The sequence below is a fragment of the Nipponia nippon genome, unplaced genomic scaffold (assembly GCF_047370975.1).
Source record: "Nipponia nippon isolate SJK-2023a ecotype South Korea unplaced genomic scaffold, ASM4737097v1 scaffold_3, whole genome shotgun sequence".
Lineage (NCBI taxonomy): Eukaryota > Metazoa > Chordata > Aves > Pelecaniformes > Threskiornithidae > Nipponia > Nipponia nippon.
This window is the reverse complement of record NW_028262347.1, coordinates 82,385,685-82,405,123: the sequence shown is the minus strand read 5'-3', so window position 1 is coordinate 82,405,123 and position 19,439 is coordinate 82,385,685. Positions and strand designations below refer to the sequence as shown.

General features: G+C 38.2%; 1 protein-coding gene across 1 annotated transcript in view; it reads right to left on the bottom strand.

Moving 5' to 3' along the window:
- The window catches only part of ANO2 (anoctamin 2), a 199,839-nt gene that overhangs the window by 33,961 nt on the left and 146,439 nt on the right, over nucleotides 1-19,439 (bottom strand). The window contains exons 15-17 of the mRNA XM_087765406.1: nucleotides 11,451-11,525; nucleotides 5,635-5,836; nucleotides 888-999 (exon numbers count right to left, since the gene is read on the bottom strand). Of these exons, the coding sequence (XP_087621532.1) occupies nucleotides 888-999; nucleotides 5,635-5,836; nucleotides 11,451-11,525 (389 nt within the window). The remainder of the gene's footprint in view (nucleotides 1-887; nucleotides 1,000-5,634; nucleotides 5,837-11,450; nucleotides 11,526-19,439) is intronic.

Genomic DNA, 19,439 nt, shown 5'->3' with positions numbered 1-19,439 from the left:
GTGATACTTTTCATTAATGTCTTACAATATTTAGAACTGCTGGTAAAATGTATCATTAATTCTTAAATCAATGATGCTGAATAGGATTAGTGAAGAATATAGATTAACAAACTTTACAGCCCCCAAAAGGAACAGAAAAATGGTATGAAACAGAATCCAGAGGATGTTTTAAACATTTTTGCCAAAGTTTGAGCAAACAATCATTTTAAGTTTCCCATTGAAAAGTATGTGTTATAACGTGGATAACTGGGTCCCAAAAGACAATGATCCTGAGCCCATAGGAAGTCACACTTATTTAGCAGGACAGCTGAATTAGCTTTTTGGTCAATCAGTTCATTTGCCAAAACATGCAACTTCCAGTTGACTATAACTATTTCTTAATTTAACTTGATCCGGGCGAATAGTACAAAACATTGAGAAAGTAATAGAGAAAGTAGTTCCATAATTTTAAATTAAACAAAAAAATCTTTCTTTGCTAAATGATACTTCAAGAAAAATTTGCCAAAATGTGGAAAGTGAAGACCTGTAAGCACTACCATTCACTCAGAAATGCAACACCCTTTTTTAACAGAAAGGAATTATTTTCTGAGGTGTGGATTATTCTTATTTTAGAAAGAAAAATAAAATGTTTGCATTTCAGAACAATGCTCTACTTAGAAGAGAGACAGGACAGTACTCAACATCATGCCCTGCCATTCAAAAACAAGATTTAGACAACCCTGTTTATGATATTTTTTCATAGCTGGTGAAGGTGGCCAGTCCCAGACTTAGGTAGCCCTTTGCACCCATTTTTAAACACAGAACCACTAATATAGACATATATATATACACACACACATAAATACTTATATCCATAAATATCTGTATGTAAAGGGCATTTATCCTACCTTCCTTTAAAAAAGGCAACATAAAAAATTGGTGCATAAGAATTCACAAACTTCAGTAGGAATGCCTTCAAAATCAGTCTCTCCTCAAAGGTTTTCTCTGTTTTTGGTACCTCTGGGGGTTGGGGGAGGGAAGCAAACCAGAGAAATCAATTAGTAAATATGTAAACATCCCTGATATCCCCAAATACAAAACCAAACTGCAAACTTTGAGCTCATACTGGTTTTCTTTGTACTTTTAATTTGTACCGATGCACACTAGCTCTGTCACTGACTCCTGATTTGCAGAGAGTCTTTCCAAATTTCCAGATGGAAATTGAAGATTCTTTGGTAGAAACATTAACAATGACAACATAATGAACTTGATTCTCTGATAGGCCTCTGACAGCTTATCCCAAGTTGCTCTTGGCTGTCTATCCAATATGCTGGTGGCAAAAAATCCAACAGATCCTGACACCTGGCCTGGACCTGACAATACCTCGCTTTTCCAGTCTCTTTCATTGCCTTGCTGAGAGACCTGGGCAGACTATATCACCTTCCTCTGCTTCAGGCCACATTTGTGAAATCTTAGCATGGACCTCCTGTCGTTTACTCTGACATATATTATTAAATATATACTATAATTAAATATACTTTATTAACACAATGTATATATAATAATGATAATAGATAGAAATAACTATTATATATTTACATGGTTCTTCAACTAGCTATCTGGAGCTTGAAGAAAAAAATAATTGTATCTTGATATTCAAATGCATAGAGCTAAAGCAGTATAAGCAGCTTTAATGTACATAAGCATATGTATATTAACATACGTAAGTATACTGGTTACATAGCTGAAATAACAAAGCATTAATATTCTCAATTCATGAATGATGAAAGCAAAGTACAAAGACTTTCATCCAGAAAAAACACCTCAAAAACCTTCTTAATTTCGTGTTCACAAGCCTTTTTCTCTATAATGAGATTGTTAATGTGCTTAACACTAAACACAAAACTAAGTACCTTTCTGAATAAGACATTAAGTGAATTGTTAATTGCTATGCAAAATAAATGCACGTTTTTGCTAATGCTTCTCCATTCACTATATATATTCTACATTTCTAGACTTCTTTAGATAACTTGTAAAAATGTGCCTTAAACATTTTCAGTATTGATTACTCTGTTCCCAGATTTATTTCCAGTTTCCATGGAAATTTTCTAGCAACAGAACACATAGGTATAAGACAGAGGCTTTTCAAATTGACAGTAGGATCCTCTTTTAAAGATTCTATATGGGTTAAATTCTTGTATTACCATGCTCATCCTGAGGTGTTAACGATTGTGAGAGCAGATAATTTTATTGTGGTATGGTCTTGACTGAATTTCTGTAGCACAATGGAAGTGTGAAATAACACAGTAGATCTTAAAGCTCTGGCTTTAAGGTCTTCATTAAAAATACTACTGTACTTTTACAATTTTATTTTGGGGCACAGTTTGGGTGTTTTGGTTGCTTTAGGGTTTTTTATTAGAAAAGAAGCGTGGTGTTTATTTGAGCACTAAAGGAATAGCAAAACTAGTGACTCCCAACTGCCCAGATTTATTTGTGAAACTTTCAACCATATTTTCATAAAAGGTCAACACACAATGTGATGAGCCCTAAGCCATCATTCGCCTATATGTATAGAAAAGCTTTATTAAACCTTCAAAGGATTTGAACAATTTGTAGGTGACCCCATATGCTGGATAGATCCTCAGGACAACAGCTCAGGGCAACAAGAACATCGAATAACAGCGGTGCAGCTTTTAATTTGAGGGAGAAAAATCCTAGCCTTTGCCTTATGAACTCTCACAAAGATGAGCTCAGCCTCTGGATGAAAACTTGCACACCATATATGGTTCCAGAAGCTCACTCAGCACTTCATTCCCTCCCCACACGCAGATAACTGTACCATACCAATAGAGGCATGCATAGAATTTGTCCTCTAGCTAGTGGAGTCTGCTACACAAGAAATGCATCCAGCCAGAAGAGGTGCATTAGTAAGAAAGAAAACTGTCCCCCAAAAAATGATACACGCATAATATATGGTTGGTCGTGCAGCATGTTACACCAAAATTGGGCAGCTGAAACTTTCCAGGTAGAGAATGAGCTGAGATATCTGTGGCATGAGCCTTAGCTCACTGAAGGAGTTGCTGCCTTTATAAGGCAAAAACACAAGTAGTTTTGATTTTGTCCCCATTTGACTGGTTCTTCCTTGACCTGAGTGAAGTTACAAGTCAGTAAATGAGCTGTAAGTCAAGTCTGACACCACCTGATTACTGAAGATGACCTATTAAACCTGAGACTACCAGGATATAATCTGTACTTTTGCTGGTCTGATCTGTAATAAGATGTCCTGCTTTGCTGGGTACACAAGAGGTGCGTGGAATCCTAGTGCATCCTGTATGAGCTCTCTATTGATTACAACAAAACTACCTTTTTCCCCCCAAGCAGGTATTCAACAGGTATTGAGACAGATCCATTACTTTGATCTTATGATGAATGCAATTGCTATCAGTGGTACTATTCTTGTGCTTACAGATGTAATTTTTCACTTGAACGAAAATTCAAGTACTTGGGGGTTGGAATAGAAACCTATGCTGTCAAGAGCTGTTCCTCCAGCCCAACAAGTCTGTTCCTCAGCTTGTCAATTAACTGAAAAGAGAATTGAGTATGTTTTGCTCTGCTCAGCAAAATGAAATTTCACAAGATAAGGAGCATTTATCAGCATGAATTAATTGTAATGTTTTTTAACATTTTGATTACATTTGGAATCTGAGCCTAGCACTGGAGAAAGCTGCCTGAATTAACTCATGTAATTTGTAGCACTAGAGATTACTCAGACTGGATCCTTTTTAAACAAAACATCTGATGGTTAATTAGGAATGCTGCCTAAATAAAGATAGCAGGATTAGAATTAAATGCAAAGTGACAGGTGGACAATAATCTGCAAGTAAGAAATTCTTGTTTCTTTCACAATTCAGAGTGGTGCACATTTCAAAGGGAGAGATTTTCCTTCTGTGCTTCCCCCAGAGAGGCAATGGCAGTGGCTTGCACTTCCCAACTTTTGCCTAGAAACTGTCAGAGAGAGGAAGTCTCACCTTCATCTCTTCTCACTCTTTCCACACAGCAGTGTCGTGCCTTAACAGTTGTGCCCTTTCTTACCTGGGCAGGTGCAGTGGACAGAATTGATCAGGTCACACACAGTTAGCAGCTTGTCAGTTATATGAAAGCTGAAAATCTGGGTACAATTTTTGCCTGGACAGTAAGCCTGAGCTTTCTTATGCCACTAGAACAGAGTTCATTTGTGTAACCCTGCTACATTCTGCCCAAAGCCTAATGCAAAACAGAAATAAACAAACAAATTAACCCCATATGGTGGCATTTTGTGAAAATGAATTGTTTTGCCTTCATTTCTTTCAAATACTTTACAAATTAATCTAAACTATCAGGCTATCGTTACTGGTAAAACCACAGGACCATATTTCAAAAATTCAGGATTGGACCTCTATTATGAAAGCTACAAAACTTTAGTTTATGATGTTCTTCAAAAAAAAAGGACGAAAGGAGATGTTTTCACTTGTGACTTTGAAAGTGTCTTCAGAAAGTGAGAATAAGAAACACAAGTCTTTAGAGTTCCTAAGGTTTTAATTTGAAGTCTGTTAGTCCCAGCCAGCTTCATGTCACTGTACGTTTTACAGGGAGGGATCTGCAATTTCAAATGACTGAGTCAGGCTCCGATTGTCAAGAAGTTTCTAATTTGGATGCCTATGTTTAGATGCCCCAAATTGACAGGTAGAGAACTTGCTACAGTTAAAGACATCTGTGGTTGCTGATTGATTTTCAGTGTTTTGAATAATTGACACTATGTTCCTAAACTTCGAAGCATCTAGAATTACAAGTGATGTATAAAAATGTGGTAAACAATGCTTAACGACAGCTATAAGAATCTCATGTTAGGACCCTATCAGTAAACATCTTTGGTCTAATTTATATAACAAAATAAAACCCCAGCCTAAACCCCTATTAGTAAACATCTTTGGCCTAACGTATATAACAAAACCAAACTCTAGCCTAAACCCCTATAGTAGTCAAAGGAATGACTCACCTTTAAAAGACTTAAATACATTGCCAGGCTTGTAACAATACAACTACATTAAAAAAAAATTCCAACCCCTAACTGAAATAGATATTATTATAAAAAAGTCCAGCCCAGACATGCCCCTATAATGGCAAAAAAAATCCTTTGAGTGGTAAGGACCTGGTAAAAATCACATCAGCAAAATAACATGGTAACCATTTGCCAGCATAGCTTTGCCACAGCCAGCAACATCTGTGAAACAACCCGATGACTTTCAGTAAACCAAGCTCCTAGAGGTAAAGATATATATTAAAATACATACCACGTCAAAAATTCTCAGCCAGCTCTAGATAAGTGGATCTTGGCACAGAGCCAGTGCAATGAAGAAATACCAGCTGAGATCCTGTAAATAGCACAGCTGCGTTAACATGGCATTACAGCCAGGCTAATTAGTCCTATTAGTGGCACAGTGCATGTTGCGACTTAGACCCCTAGTTCACAGAGGCATGCCTGAGCATCTTACCCCATAGGCCTGAATATTTTCACTGGCACTCTTCAGTGGGAAATATTCCTATTAGAACCTCCTTGTATACTCTCGTGTCAATACATGTAATGTACTAATGAGGAATGTGGTGAGATAGTTTTACCAATTTCTGTCAGCCATTTGGCAACAGCTCCATAAATTTCATCAAGTATAAGTATCACCACGAGGTTAATGATGACAGCAGTTGCGGTCACAGTCACTCGAACATTTGACCTGGTTGTCTCGTTTGTGCTGAATGACAAAGCTGCTGCTGTTGTGATCCGGTATACAATCACACCAAACACTGCTGAAAACGTCAGCATAATCTGCAAAGAAATGTACAGATAGATTAGTTCAAGTTTGATACTAGCACTTAAACAGAAGCTTTGAATGATATGTTGGGTTTGTTCCATGAATTGGCGTTGTGTGGTTATTTCTTAGAGCAACGGCAATACGGGGATAATCAAATTAAAATGTGAGAATTCGAAACTCTCTACAGGGACATAATGAAGAAAATGGATGCAGAACTCTGAAACTGGCCCAATTCCTGAAGATGTGCATGTTCTCTCTGATTAAAGCTGCACACATTATTCATGCAGTACTGGTGAAACTCAGGTAGTTTGGATTCAAATGCAGGTATTAAGCAAGGTCTTTTATCTGGCAATAGGTTCAGATGGCTTGGACTGAAGGGCCTACATGTATGTGCAGTCAAGTAAATAGGCTTTACTGTCTGAAACAGCCTCACCTCTGAAGAGCAGAAGTGGCACCTTACTCTCCAGTTGTGTTTCCTCAACTCTCGCCACAAATTTAAAAAAAAAAAAAAAAAAAGAATATTTCCCTTGTTATTATTCTTTTAAGACTGACCTAAACAGGGTTACTAGGGCTTCACTTTACATTTCTGTCCCAGAAATCAGTGGGTATCCTTGCATCCTTCATGGGCTGGCTTTGACATATGAGATGAGGAAAGTCAGCCCTGCTGCTTAAGGTCAAGTTCCCACAAGAAGAATTTGAATTTCGCAGGGCTGTGGTATTCTGGTTTCAAAAACACCCACCCCACAATGAAAAAAATCAATAAAATAACAATAAAAAACCAGCAAATTTCCATGGCCATGGCAGGAAAGGGGGAGAGGGGACATTTTTCTCTTTCATTTTTGCCTTTGGCAAGAATTCCAATGTACATTCATTATTTTAGGTTAAACATTTTGAGATCCTCAGATGAAAGAGACTACCTAAATGTGAAAGATTAGACTATTGCAATTATTTCAATGGGCCTAGGGGCCCAGATTGACAACACAGGTTTAAGGAAATTTAACAGTTCATTTTAATGAGCCAGCAATAGTTTATTGAATTCCTGTATACAGAGGAAGGTTATCTTATGAAAAAGTACTATTGCAAAAGAACAAGAATAAGAATAAGAACTATATTAAAGTTTGAAGATGAAAACTGGGCACATTTAGTTTTAATGGAGAACTAGTAAATGTACTAAAAAATAACAATTTGGAGACACTCCTGGAGATATCAGATGAAATTCACAAATATGTTTGTGAGAAAATAGTAATAAAGTGTTAGATCTAGTAAAACATCTAATTTTGACTTTTTAAAGAAATGTTTCATTAATGTCAAATGAAATGTAGGTGAATGATGAGGTTTTGCTTCATGGTAATATTTTTAATTCAAATACTGGTCTAACGAAAACAGTCTAAACATAAAACACTTTGAATGAAAACGTTTCAAATAGCATGAAATATTATTTCCTTTCCTTTTGTAGTTTTCATTGTGTTGAGAAAACAGTTCTAATTTTTCTGCCTATTTTTATCTTTTTCTTTTGACTTACCTACCAAACATGCAGACAAAAAGCTATTCATGTTGAACTATCTGCTCAGCTCTTGTTGTGACAGAAGTGGTGCAGGCACACAAAGATTAGAACTTTTACCTAATTTGCCCATTGCAGAAGCGATCACTACAATAGAGAGTAATATCCCCAATAAACAGAGAGAACAAAAAAGCACCACCTGGCAGTAATCTAGTTCACCTTCCACATCTACAGTCACCTTAAGCTCTTTTCTTTTTCTTAGTTTGGGTCACATATTCCTTCCTCTTAATCACCTTCCAAATACTTTGTTTCTTTCCCCTGTGGATTTCTTTAAAATTTTTACTATGATGGTGGACAAAGAAAATCAGCAAAGTAAACTTGTATGTGTCATTCTGGAAATTATGAGCTCTCTGGGCCTCCGCAGTCACCAATCTCCACCACAAGCTTCCGCTTAGAAATTATATCTTAACAGCACAGGAAGAAGAGTCATCAAGGACAGTCATCACTAAACAGAGAAAAAGGAAATTTCAAGTCATAGAAGTTGAATAGCAAACTCTTAAACCTGACGAAAGGATTTAAGGGATTCATAGCAATGAGAAGATTATTGGAGGGTGAGGTACTATCAGAGGCTTGCACTATTGAGGCCTTTTCTATTCATGCAGTGCCATAGCAAGATATACAAAGTTACCTGAAAAATAAGTTTTATTTGTTCAAAGAACAAAGATATTGGTTTTGCAAAAGCACCAGGGCTTCAGAAACTCCTTAGTTGCCCAGCTGTTTTTAAACATCTGCTTAGACACAGATGGAAAAACACTCTTTTAGGAGTCTTCATTATCTGTGCATCCAGCAACAAAAGAAAATTGAGGAGGGCTTGTAGGACTGCGCAGTAACTGAGAGCATAGTTCCCACTCCCCAGACGGTCACTGAGAGGGAGTAGTTCCTGTATCTTAACAGCATTTCTCCCATTCCTTACAATTCATCTTTTGCCCAAATTCCAGATCAGATGTTCACCTTTCATTAAGGTGCTTACTTCGGGTTTTGTTGCCATTGTCAACTTTTCATCTGGCCAGTTCTATCCCCTACTATGGCAGACAGTTTCTTCACTGAATATCTAAACTAGTCTGTCAAGGACTGAATTGCTTAGAAACAGATGTGAAAATTGGCTGCAGAAAAGGTCACCTACTGAGCCTGGTATGAATGAAGACAAACAGGAAAGCATACTAGATCTGAGAAGGAAGCTATAAAACCCCGTGGGCTAGACTGATACCTTCATCCAAGTAGGATAACAATTTAATGTCCAAATAGTTCTTTGGTTCCCCAGTGGGGTTATTCTAGAGTCAAGTATTATGCCGCGTGAGTAAGAATAGGGCAATAGGGTCCAAAAGAAGGAACAGGCTGAACTCTTGTGCCATGACACTAATTGGTTTTCTTCCTTCCTCTGACTGAGCCAAATGCAATGAACCCAAAAAAAGTCTTCAGTGATGGCATTGATTCATGCCATCCTGCTCTCTTCCAGCAGCTACTAATGTTTTCACCACATACTTGGAAATCTTTGCCACAACATGTTCCTTCTAAATGAGGAGTTTCTAAACTGTGACATATGTTATTACTAATCACACACAAGCTAAACTTGTATATGCCCAGCTGAGCCTAGACCTCCTGCTACCACTGGTCTTACTGGGCAAAAATAAGACTTGTGGACTTCTGTTCTAAAATCCCTGCAAAAGACATTGTGTAAATCAAGGTTGGGTCTTCTGCCTCCTCTGCAGTCAAGTGAGGCTTTGTGTACAACAAAAGAGCTGTAACCAGATTTTAAAGCACCCATAAACATGTAAAATAATCCTTGGAATTATTTGGTGGTGTAAAACATCAAGACCAATCGGGCAAGAGAACCAAACCCAACATTTTTTCCAACCCGCACTTTTAAAGAAACAAACAACATACATAGCTTAATAAAGACAGAAGAAAAGACAGAAAGAAAAAAATATAACACAGTTCTTGAAAGAGGATTCACAAAAGTGAAGTACACAAAAGAATTATGCAAATGAAAAATAAAGAGAGAAGAGTTTACAATAAGAAAACCATTAGCAGCTTCAAGAATCATCAGAGAAAGTATGGCATGTAAAGCTGGGGGAAGGAGGGACAGAACACAGCAGCATCATTATATAGCAATGCAGACATCTTCATGGAAAATACTGATGGGTTTGTGCCGCCAGACCCTTTGGGCCTGGAAAAGGTAGTATTAAGAATTCAACAATCACTTCTGCAGCACTAGAAATTGTAGCATGTGTATGGGCGTATCTGTGTCTGAGTCTTCTATGCCTGTGTGTTGTATAAGTGCACGTGCACATGTAAATTCAAGATTTCATCACCTATTATGTAAGTAGTGCTTGCAGCTAAAGAAATTAATCTGTGTGAATAATAATAATGGAGGTAGATGAGACCAGTTTAGTTTCCTCAGTGCAATTCTTTTGCACAGGCTGACAGCAAACTTTAGTCTGGTGTTTCCAATTCCTGTTTAACTAATCTAGCGGAAAAAAAAGAGAAACATTAAATACAGTAAAAAGTAGATTGTAATCTCCACATGGGAAAGCAGAGCTGGCTCTCCCTCATCAAGAGCTGACTTGAATTTCAGGCATGGTTTGTAAGTTGTATCCTGTAGGTGCTTACATCTTACTAATGCTCAAAATATTATAAAAAAAAACCATTGTGGCCACTTCTCCAAATGGTGAAAGCCAGCATAGTTCCACTAGTCACTAACAGAAGCTGAAGAACTGGAGATCTATGTTTTACTTTTATAAATCTCTCCGAGATGTTACAGTAAGCAGGGAGTCTAATACATAGACTATGACTCAGGAAAGCACTTTAAGCTCATGCTTAGGGAAGATATAAACATGTGGTTAAAGTCAAGAGCACATGTAAGCACCTTGTCTGTACAAGAATGGCTATATGCTTATTCACACTCAGCATACTCTGCTTTAAGCAAAGTCCGAACTGATGCCAGTTAGAGGTTGTGTCTAAAAAGCAAATGCTTGGTATGGCCTCAGGATGACAAACTCACTCAAAATGTTCTAAGCACATACATATATATATGAATGACACACCTACTATGTACAGAAAATATACTTAATATACAATACCTATATCTTCATAAATATATACACATGTACTTATAAAAATGCAGACATTAATTTGACTTCAGTGTGAATATAAAACGTTTTTGTTTGTCAGAAAAAGAAATTAAATCTTCACAGGACATCTGTTGCAGTATATGCAAATTCCAGTATATTAGAAATACACTTAGGTATTTTAAAATAATTTAGTCCCTAAGTAAATTTCCCATGCCAGATGCTCTTGTGGTGTAAACCAGCATATTTCATTGCCATTTTATACTGGCTCTAGATGTGAATACATGCTTTCAGTCAGTAATTTCTGTAACCAGAGGGATAATGGGATCCTTGACAATGTAATTTAAGGTTTATTAGCCAGGCTTTCCTATTGCTGTTTACAAAGTCTAGCAGTGTGATGATGTGTTTATGGTCTGTTGAAAATTTCGCTAGGACAGTGGTGTCCACACTTTACAGTTGACTGACTTGCACACCTTATTCTTGCTCGCAAGTGAGGACTGTATACCATGGTCTTCCTCAACTACAGTATAGTCCATCCCTGAATGTGTGTTGGACACATATTTCTCAGGAACAGATTTATTTCACCTGTTTGTCATCTATTCAATAGGCTCAACACTTCCGAATGTCGTTCTGACAGAGCATATGCAATACTCTGTACACAAGCAAATACACAGTGGGCTTCCTTTCAGCAGATCATGGAGGATGGAGCAGAAACCCTGTGGGAAAAACAGCATCTAGTAACAAGCTGCTGTCATTACAGCAAGTCATCCAGCCAACAGCCCTCTCATAAGCAGGAAGAAGACAATACAGCTGGAAGTAGGCATTGAGCTCTGTGAGTCTTCCTAGTAGAACACATATTTCTCACAAACTGTAGGATGTAACCCTAGCTTTCTTCAGGTTTTTAGCATCTTTGAGAACACTAATTCAGGATTCCACTCAAGATGTTCATTGCAAAGCTTCTCACACCTAATAAATGTGCAGGAATGCACATCATATTACCATAAATAAAATCAATCCAAAGTTTGCTGCATATCCAGGCATACGGTCACCCCATGTCAGCTTCTCCTTTTCATCCTGTGACAAAATACAAAGATAAAATAACAGACATTACAGAATTCTACGATAGGAAATATTAGAGTTATTAAGATCTTGAAAAACATTCTCAATTCCCCTACTCCTATTGCAATTTTGAAGATTATTATAAGATTTAGAACACTGATATTTTAAAGCTTACTTTGAGAGAAAAGGGGGTAAGAGGGTAAATAAGACATATAGAAAAATGTTTGCAAAAATCAGAAAATATCATATATTATTAACTATGATTTTAATATTTGAAAAAATGTTTTCAGCTCTTACTAAATATCATAATATCAGGAGAAAGCCCTGAGATTCACCTTAATTTACATTTAGGCAAAGCAAGATTCAACCATTTATTTTTTAATTGCTTCCTGTAAAACTTCAGAAGAATAGTGCTTGAGACAGAAATCATGAAAAGAATGCTTACTACCATTGAAACCGGATTTTTTGTCTAATGGTTACCTTAGACAAATGTGGCCCCTAAGATAGTTCTTGCAAAGACACCCCAATCCTTCTCCTGGTACTTGGTCTATAGAAGAGAGAAACTACAAAAGCAAGCCCCCTCTGTGATCTCTGCTGCCAACCTTGTTTTCTTCATGTGCAAACAACATCTCTCTCTTCATTGCATAATTTAAAGCAACTGTGATCAGTGAAATCTAGTATGCTTTTACTCTCCCCACACAAACCTAACTCCATCTCTAGCAACGTGTACATCTAAAGAAGGTATTTGAAAGTGGATATATATAAGAAATATGATTCCCTCCTCTCAAAATAGGTTTCTTAAAATAATAATAAGGTCAGTACCTTGTTTAAGTTAAACTGAAATTATATAATCAAATTAACTAAGGACACAGAGCCAGCTGCTGTTTGCATTTCTGTGAACCACCGTTGCTATTCCATGGACTAGTACTTCACTTATGTTAGAGTTAACCCAGAGTTATTCTGAATTTAAATGAATTTAAATCAGATTAGAATTCAGGTCAAACGTTTCAAATAAACCTTTTCTAAGGCACAATTGTCCTCGGATAAAAATAAAAACCTGAGAGTATTATGCCTTTGTAAAAGGCTTTCCCAAAGTAGCACTAGGAATACAGAAATGCAGCCTTGAACTTTCTCATGGATTTTACTGGGATGCAGAATTAGACCGAAGACACGATCCTGTCTACACATCCATTGCCATTGTGGTGGTGCTTCAAACACTGTGGGAAGTAGTATTACTCAGCATCCCCTCTTCTCAGCTCAGCTGTTCAAACAGACAAGTTAAGCCTGTCTCCTTTGGGAGAATACTGGCAGGACTGGGCCATAGCAAACTCAAGCAGAAGCACAAATAATTTGGCCCAGTGTATGCAGTACATAAATACCCTATACGGTACATAAATGGAGTCCATCATTTAGCTGGAAGGCTACTTTAAAAAGCATCTATGTGAAAGCACAGATGCATTCCATTTCATTTTGGCTTTTACCACTCAGCAATTATACAGGACATAAAGAAGGTCTAAGTGATTATACTCCAAGAAGGCCAGAAGGACACCATGTCTAACAATTTCACTAGGGGAAAAACACTAAAGAAGCAAAACAGCAGAATGAGTTAATGCTAGCCAAAGCAGTTAAAGGAAAGAAGAAAAACTTTTATAACCATACTGAGGTAGAAAGTAAAAATTGTGATTTATACAAAAGGGCCAGGAAGAGGCAAATATGACCAAACAAATGACTTCAAAAATCTCTCTAGCAGTGAGAATTTAGGAATATAAGAAAAAATAATATCAAGATCAAACTGTCACATATCATGAATCATGCTCACCAAATCCTGAGTGGCAAAGTGACTAAGTTTTTTCATGTTTTGGGTTTTTTTGTGTTCGATATTTCTGGTGATGTAAGACATTTAATGTATTTTGAAACATCAGTCAGGATTCTGACATGATCTACTGGCTTTTCCAGTTCAAGAAAAAAAAATCACATGCTGGAAGACTCCTGATAACACCTCAGCAACTTACAAAACTGAGAAATCAGGGAATACCTTAAGAAACAGGGTCCCAACTTCAGGAGAGTTTAAGGACTGCAGTTAGTAGAGCGTTTGCCCTCTTTAATCTCAGCATGTGCGTTAAGCACACAGAGGCATCTAGCATCATCAGTCATTTTGGAAGCCCTAGGTTTAGCACCTGAATACTTGTTTTACATAAATTATTGCTTTTCAAAAGCACTTTGTGCCTGATGAGTTCAATAAAATAAGTTCCTGGAATAAAGATTTAGAAGCATAACTTACTCTTAAAATTTCAATTTATTACTCGGAATACCTCAATGAAATATGGACTGCCTCCAAAAAAAATTACCTTGGTGAAAAGGACAAAAATAGTCTTTTCTCTTGTGGTGGGTTGACCTTGGTTGGCTGCCAGATGCCCACCCAGCTGCTCTCTCACTCTCCCTCCTCAACAGGTTGGGGTGAGAAATTAAGATGAAAAAGCTTGTGAGTTGAGGTAAAGACAGGAAGATAACTTACCAATTGCTATCATGGGCAAACCAGACTTGACTTCGGTAAAATTAATTTAATTTATCACTATTTAAAATAGATTTGGATGGTGAGAAATAAAAAAAAAAAAACAAACACCAAACAAACTAAAAAATCCTTCCACTTCACGTCTCTCCCAACTTCTTTCCAGGGCTAAATTCAGTCCTTCATTCCTGACTCCTTCCCTCCCCAAGTGGTGCAGGAGGATGGGGAATGGTGGGCTATGGGGTCAGTCCATAATATCTCCTCTCTGCCACTCCTTCCTCCTTACACTGTTCCCCTGCTCCACCATGGGTCCTTCCATGGGCTGCAGTCCTTCAGGATAAACCTGCTCCACTGTGGGCTCTCCAGGGGCTGCAGTTCCTTCAGGAAATTCCCACCCACTCTGGCATGGGATCCTCCACAGGCTGCAGTGTGGATATCTGCTCCATGGGCTGCAGGGAAATATACGTTCTACCATGGTCTCTCCAGGGGCTGCAGGGGAATCTGCTCAGGCACCTTGAGTACCCCCTCCCCTCCTGCTCTCACCTTGGTGCTCGCAGGGCTGTTTCTCACACTTGTTCCCCTTTCTCCTCGCTGCCAGGCAGCATTTTACCCTTTCTTACACATGACTTCCCAGAGGTGCCACCATCTTGCTGAGGGGCTCAGCTGTGCCCTGCAGTGGGTCCATTGGAGTCGCCCTGGCCTCTCCTCACAGAAGCCACCCCTGCAGCCACCACTGCCAGTGCCTGGGCACCAGCACCCGGTACAGCTATGGTGCTGGTGCAATAGCATAAAGAAAACCACATTTGCTTTTGAACACTGAACAAGGCAATGCGGGTTGAACAGAGCTCAGAGGAGTGACAGACACTTCAGCAGTGCTTTCCCAGTCTCTTCTTGCAATGAATGACACAAAGGGGGAAATTAGGAAGAAGAGAGAAGAGATGGTGTGCATGGGAAAGTATAAGTGGATAAAAGAAGGAAGAGAAGATCAGCATGCCATCTAGTCAGCTTTCTCTTTCATGCATGTGCTTCCTTTAACCTTAGGAGATTTTGCCATGAATTTGCCGTTCTCTGTAGCCAAAGGGAGATACGAACAACGTGCCTGAGTTGCTATGCCATTATGAGAAGGAAGAAAAAGATGGATGAAAATGTTACTGAGTTACTTAGACATCATGCATGGCACAAACCAAATTCTGAAACTTAAATCAATATAGTAGACAGCCGAAATCTATTTTCTGTTATGGCTCTTGCTAAGAAAACCAAATCTGTAAATTCGCTTGGTATTTTCTATCACACCTGATTCTACTTTCTGGCAATAGTGCCATCTAGCCGCTAAAAGACTGTACTGTGAGGTATCAAGAACACCTTGTCTGCGACCAAAATGTTACACTTGCACACTGCAGCAAGTGTGGTTTATTCTGTTAGTGGAATTCATTTATAGATTTCTCACAGGATACGGCACATGCCCCGTTCTAATCAATAATGTGCGTTACAGAACATTACCTAGATTTTAGACACGGGTAGGAAAGCTTTCCTGAAGGTTGATGAAAACTCAGCCAAGCAGGCAGGGAATCTATCTGGAGCAGTCCAAAAGGTGTATGCATTTATTGACATAACAATATGAAACTGATCATCTGAAGAACAATCCCAATGACAGATATGGTACACTGTGGAATATTCCCCAAGAGAAACTATTGCAGGGAAATATTTATATGCAGACAGAAAACCTCACAATAGAGATTGATTATATTTTTGTCATGAACAAGACAAACGAAAAGATATATTTTTACACCTTTCATTCAGTTTCTTTAAATATAGTGATGTATTTTCAATTGTATTGGAGGAAAAAAATAGTTGTTCTGAGTGTAGTGATGCATTCCTGTTTTAATGTTTAATGTGGTGTTGAATGTGTTCCATGCAGGAATAAAATTTTTTCCTACTAGGAAATAAAAAATAAAATTTAAAATAATCTGAAAAGAAAAAAAAAATAAAATTAGGCACCACCTAGGTTTTGCTGGATGGTTTATTTCCTTACTACCTAACGTGGCAAAGATCGAACATGTGCAGCTCTGCATCCTCAGGTGGGCCTCTGAGCTGTGGAAACCTGGAAATATACTGCACTTGGACAGCACCAAGCAGCTTTGTGAAAACAGTTCTATGTTTCTCTGTGAATTAAACCACAGTCAGTTTGCTCAGATCACAAGTATTTCAATTATTTATTTATATTTTCCCACAAGAGAACACCTCCTCAAAGCAGGTGTTTCTAACCATCAGTCATGCCAGCTCAACCTGCACTTGGGGAGTAAAGCAACATACTTCCTCTCTTCTGCATCCTGCTTTGTAACTCCAGTTCTGAAATTCAGGCTCTTCAGTGCGGTTGCACCTGGGCAACCCCAATGACTTCACTGGACTTGCACAGAGCTGCAATAATTGACTGGAACTTTGTAAAAGATGCTCAGGGAAGAACAGAATCCAGGACCCCTCTCTCTTGGCTTCCTAAGGTCTTGCACAGCTAGTAACAGCAAAAAGCTGCAAAATTATATTTCCGATGACAAAATCCAGAAGCTTATCTCTAAGTATTCCCAGGAAGTATCAAACAAGTAAATGTCATTTTTATAATTGCACCTTTCTAAGTAGAAACAAAAGCTTTGATTTGTGTAAAAACTGTGCTTTCCAAATGAGCATCTAGAAATAAGTGTGGTATAGAATACAGCTCTTCTGTATTTGAGTAACACCCAAAATATTGCATGTGTATTGCAGGCTCAAGACTGAATTGAGCTTCTTCTGAAATAGAGAGTCCCTATAATTTTATTTTGGGCATGAAATAAGATAAAGGCAAGGAGAAAAGGACACTTCAGAGCTATTTGGAGGTTAAAAGAAGATAAGAGCTAGAAAAAGCCTGCAGCACAGGCAGTTTTGGAAGACAGTTGATTCCAGGGTGGCGACACAAAAGGAGGCACAATCAAGGCACATCAGCATTTCTGGGATCTTGCAGTGGCCCGCAGTGGTAATTACAGCTAAGAAACTCTTTGGACAAGTTCATGGGACTGTTCCAGCCTGTATTAGGGACCACTGGCGCTCAAACTTCTAAGACCAAAGACAAAACCACTGCCACCCTGGACATCTGCCAATGCCTGTGTCTATTGCAGTCTGAATCTGTCCCTAGGAGTTCTACCTTCACACTCCCACAGAAGCTGAAAAAGCTTTTGGTTTAAGACCCATTAAAAGACAGAACAACATTTTCTATTCTTGTCACTTAGAAAGCAGTAAAGACATTTTAACAGTAAAGATGGCTCTGTTCTATGAGCAATGTTCTGTTTCAGGCTTGCACATGGAAAACTAACTGCCAAGACTCATTTGGAGCCAGCTGAAGGACAGCAAAACCTTTAATTAAAAACTTTTTACTGTCTTTGAAACATGCAGAATAGCACAGACACTCCGATAGCTTTCAGGGGAGCTTAATGGACACACTCTAAATCATTTGCAGAAGCAATGCAGAATAGAGAGCTATGAGAAGCGTGTGCAAGGCTCATTACTAGGATCATGGAAATTAATGGAATTTAAGGCTAAGCAAGTTATTGTTAACCATCCACTCTTCATCTCCTTTGTGACCACAGAACTTCCTTGAGGTGATTTTTGCTATAAAGCTAATAAATGTGTTTTAACTAACATTCTTTTTAGAGAAATCTCTAATCACAGCTTGAGCATTTCTGTGAAGAACAGTCACAAGCTTGATAATTATCCTAGCTATTGAAAATGCATGGCTTATTTCCAGGATGAATTTGCCTATATGCATCTTCCAGTCTTGGCATTTACCTGCAACTTCATCAGTTAAGAGCATCTACTGGCAGATTTTTGGTTTTGATTGTAGGTTCTTACAGACTGTGATCAGGCCACCTCTTGGCTTTTCCGCTGGCTTAGACCACTCAGTCAAAATGGGAACAGTCAAGCCCACAGCTGTGTTTCTTCCCCTGCAATGTGATTTGAAACAAATCTCCCACGGGCTACAGCCCTGACATAAGCCACTTGGCCTTTCACATAACAAGGCTTATGAAAGCATATGTGAGTAGCCAAGTCCCTGTGCCTCAAGAAACACACGTGCACATCCCTTCCACAGGAACAGACATATGATGTTATAATTGCTGTGTTAGGTGAGGGTCCTACTTCCAGTCATGGAGCACAAGGAAGCCTGGTGGAAAAGAAGACACCAGCCTTTTTTCTGTCAACAGAGGTGCTGGCAGAAGGGAGGAAAGGATCTGCTAATCCAAGTACTTTCTAGTCTTTGTCAGTGTTAACACTATATTCTGAACTTTCTCAAAGTGTACATATATATGTGTATATATACCACTTGACATATATATATACACACACACACTCTTAAATGTAGCTCTCGTTATTAAATTAGAACTGAGATGTGAGCTACAGTTCATAGATGAAATCTATTATCACAGTTCTCCAAGGCAGGGTGGATGTAGCCATTTGCCCAACCATGCCAGTACTGCTGGAATAAGGGTAAGCAGCAACATGCCAACTAGATTTCTTACTGATTTTCCCTCTGCAGCAACAGCACGTACCTAGACTATATCAGGAGATAACTATTAGCTGTAGGGTACGTAGACATGTAGAGTCAGAAGGTCTCAAAATCACATACACATATGACAATGTTACTGAAAATTCTACCTTCATGTCAAAGATAAAAAATTAATGCTTCTTGCAGTAGTCTCAGGGAAATATTTCACACTGCTTCATTCACTTAGAGGTAATGACTAAAGGCTGGAGGTCTGCTATCACTGTAATTTAAATTTGTAAAGCTGGACTTAGTTAATTTAATACACTATAGTTTATTCAGAAATAAAAATTATTCCTTTCTCCGCTGTATTTAAAACTTATTTTGCCTTTGATACTCATCTTAATGCATCTAGTTCATTGTAGCATATTGCAATCTTTATTGTGTAAATGGCATTAAGGTGCTTAGTCTTTATATCACTGTTTAAAATCAACTTCTTGATATTTACATATGGTTCAAGTGAAAACTGGCAGCACTTCTTTTTTTACAATGACAGTTTAACATATGGCTTTACAAGTATGAATTATTTATGTAAACTTGAAGCCATTCAGAACATTACCAGAAAAACACTATAATTTACACAAACAATAGTTACATCTGTAGTCATAAATATTCATTGTTTATCAATGCTTTTTGTAGGTGATTAATAAATCATAGTAAGTCTGATCCTGAGAAGGCAAAGGGCCAGATGTACAAATACACTTAGACATCGGGTGGGATTTCCAAAGCAACTGACTGACAGTGGCACACAGGTCGGTCATAGTAGGGAAGATGGTAGTGGAATGCCACAAATTAAGTTCATGGCATGAAGGGATATCCTGGCCCCTGCTCGATTTTTTTTTTTAGTGAAACTGCT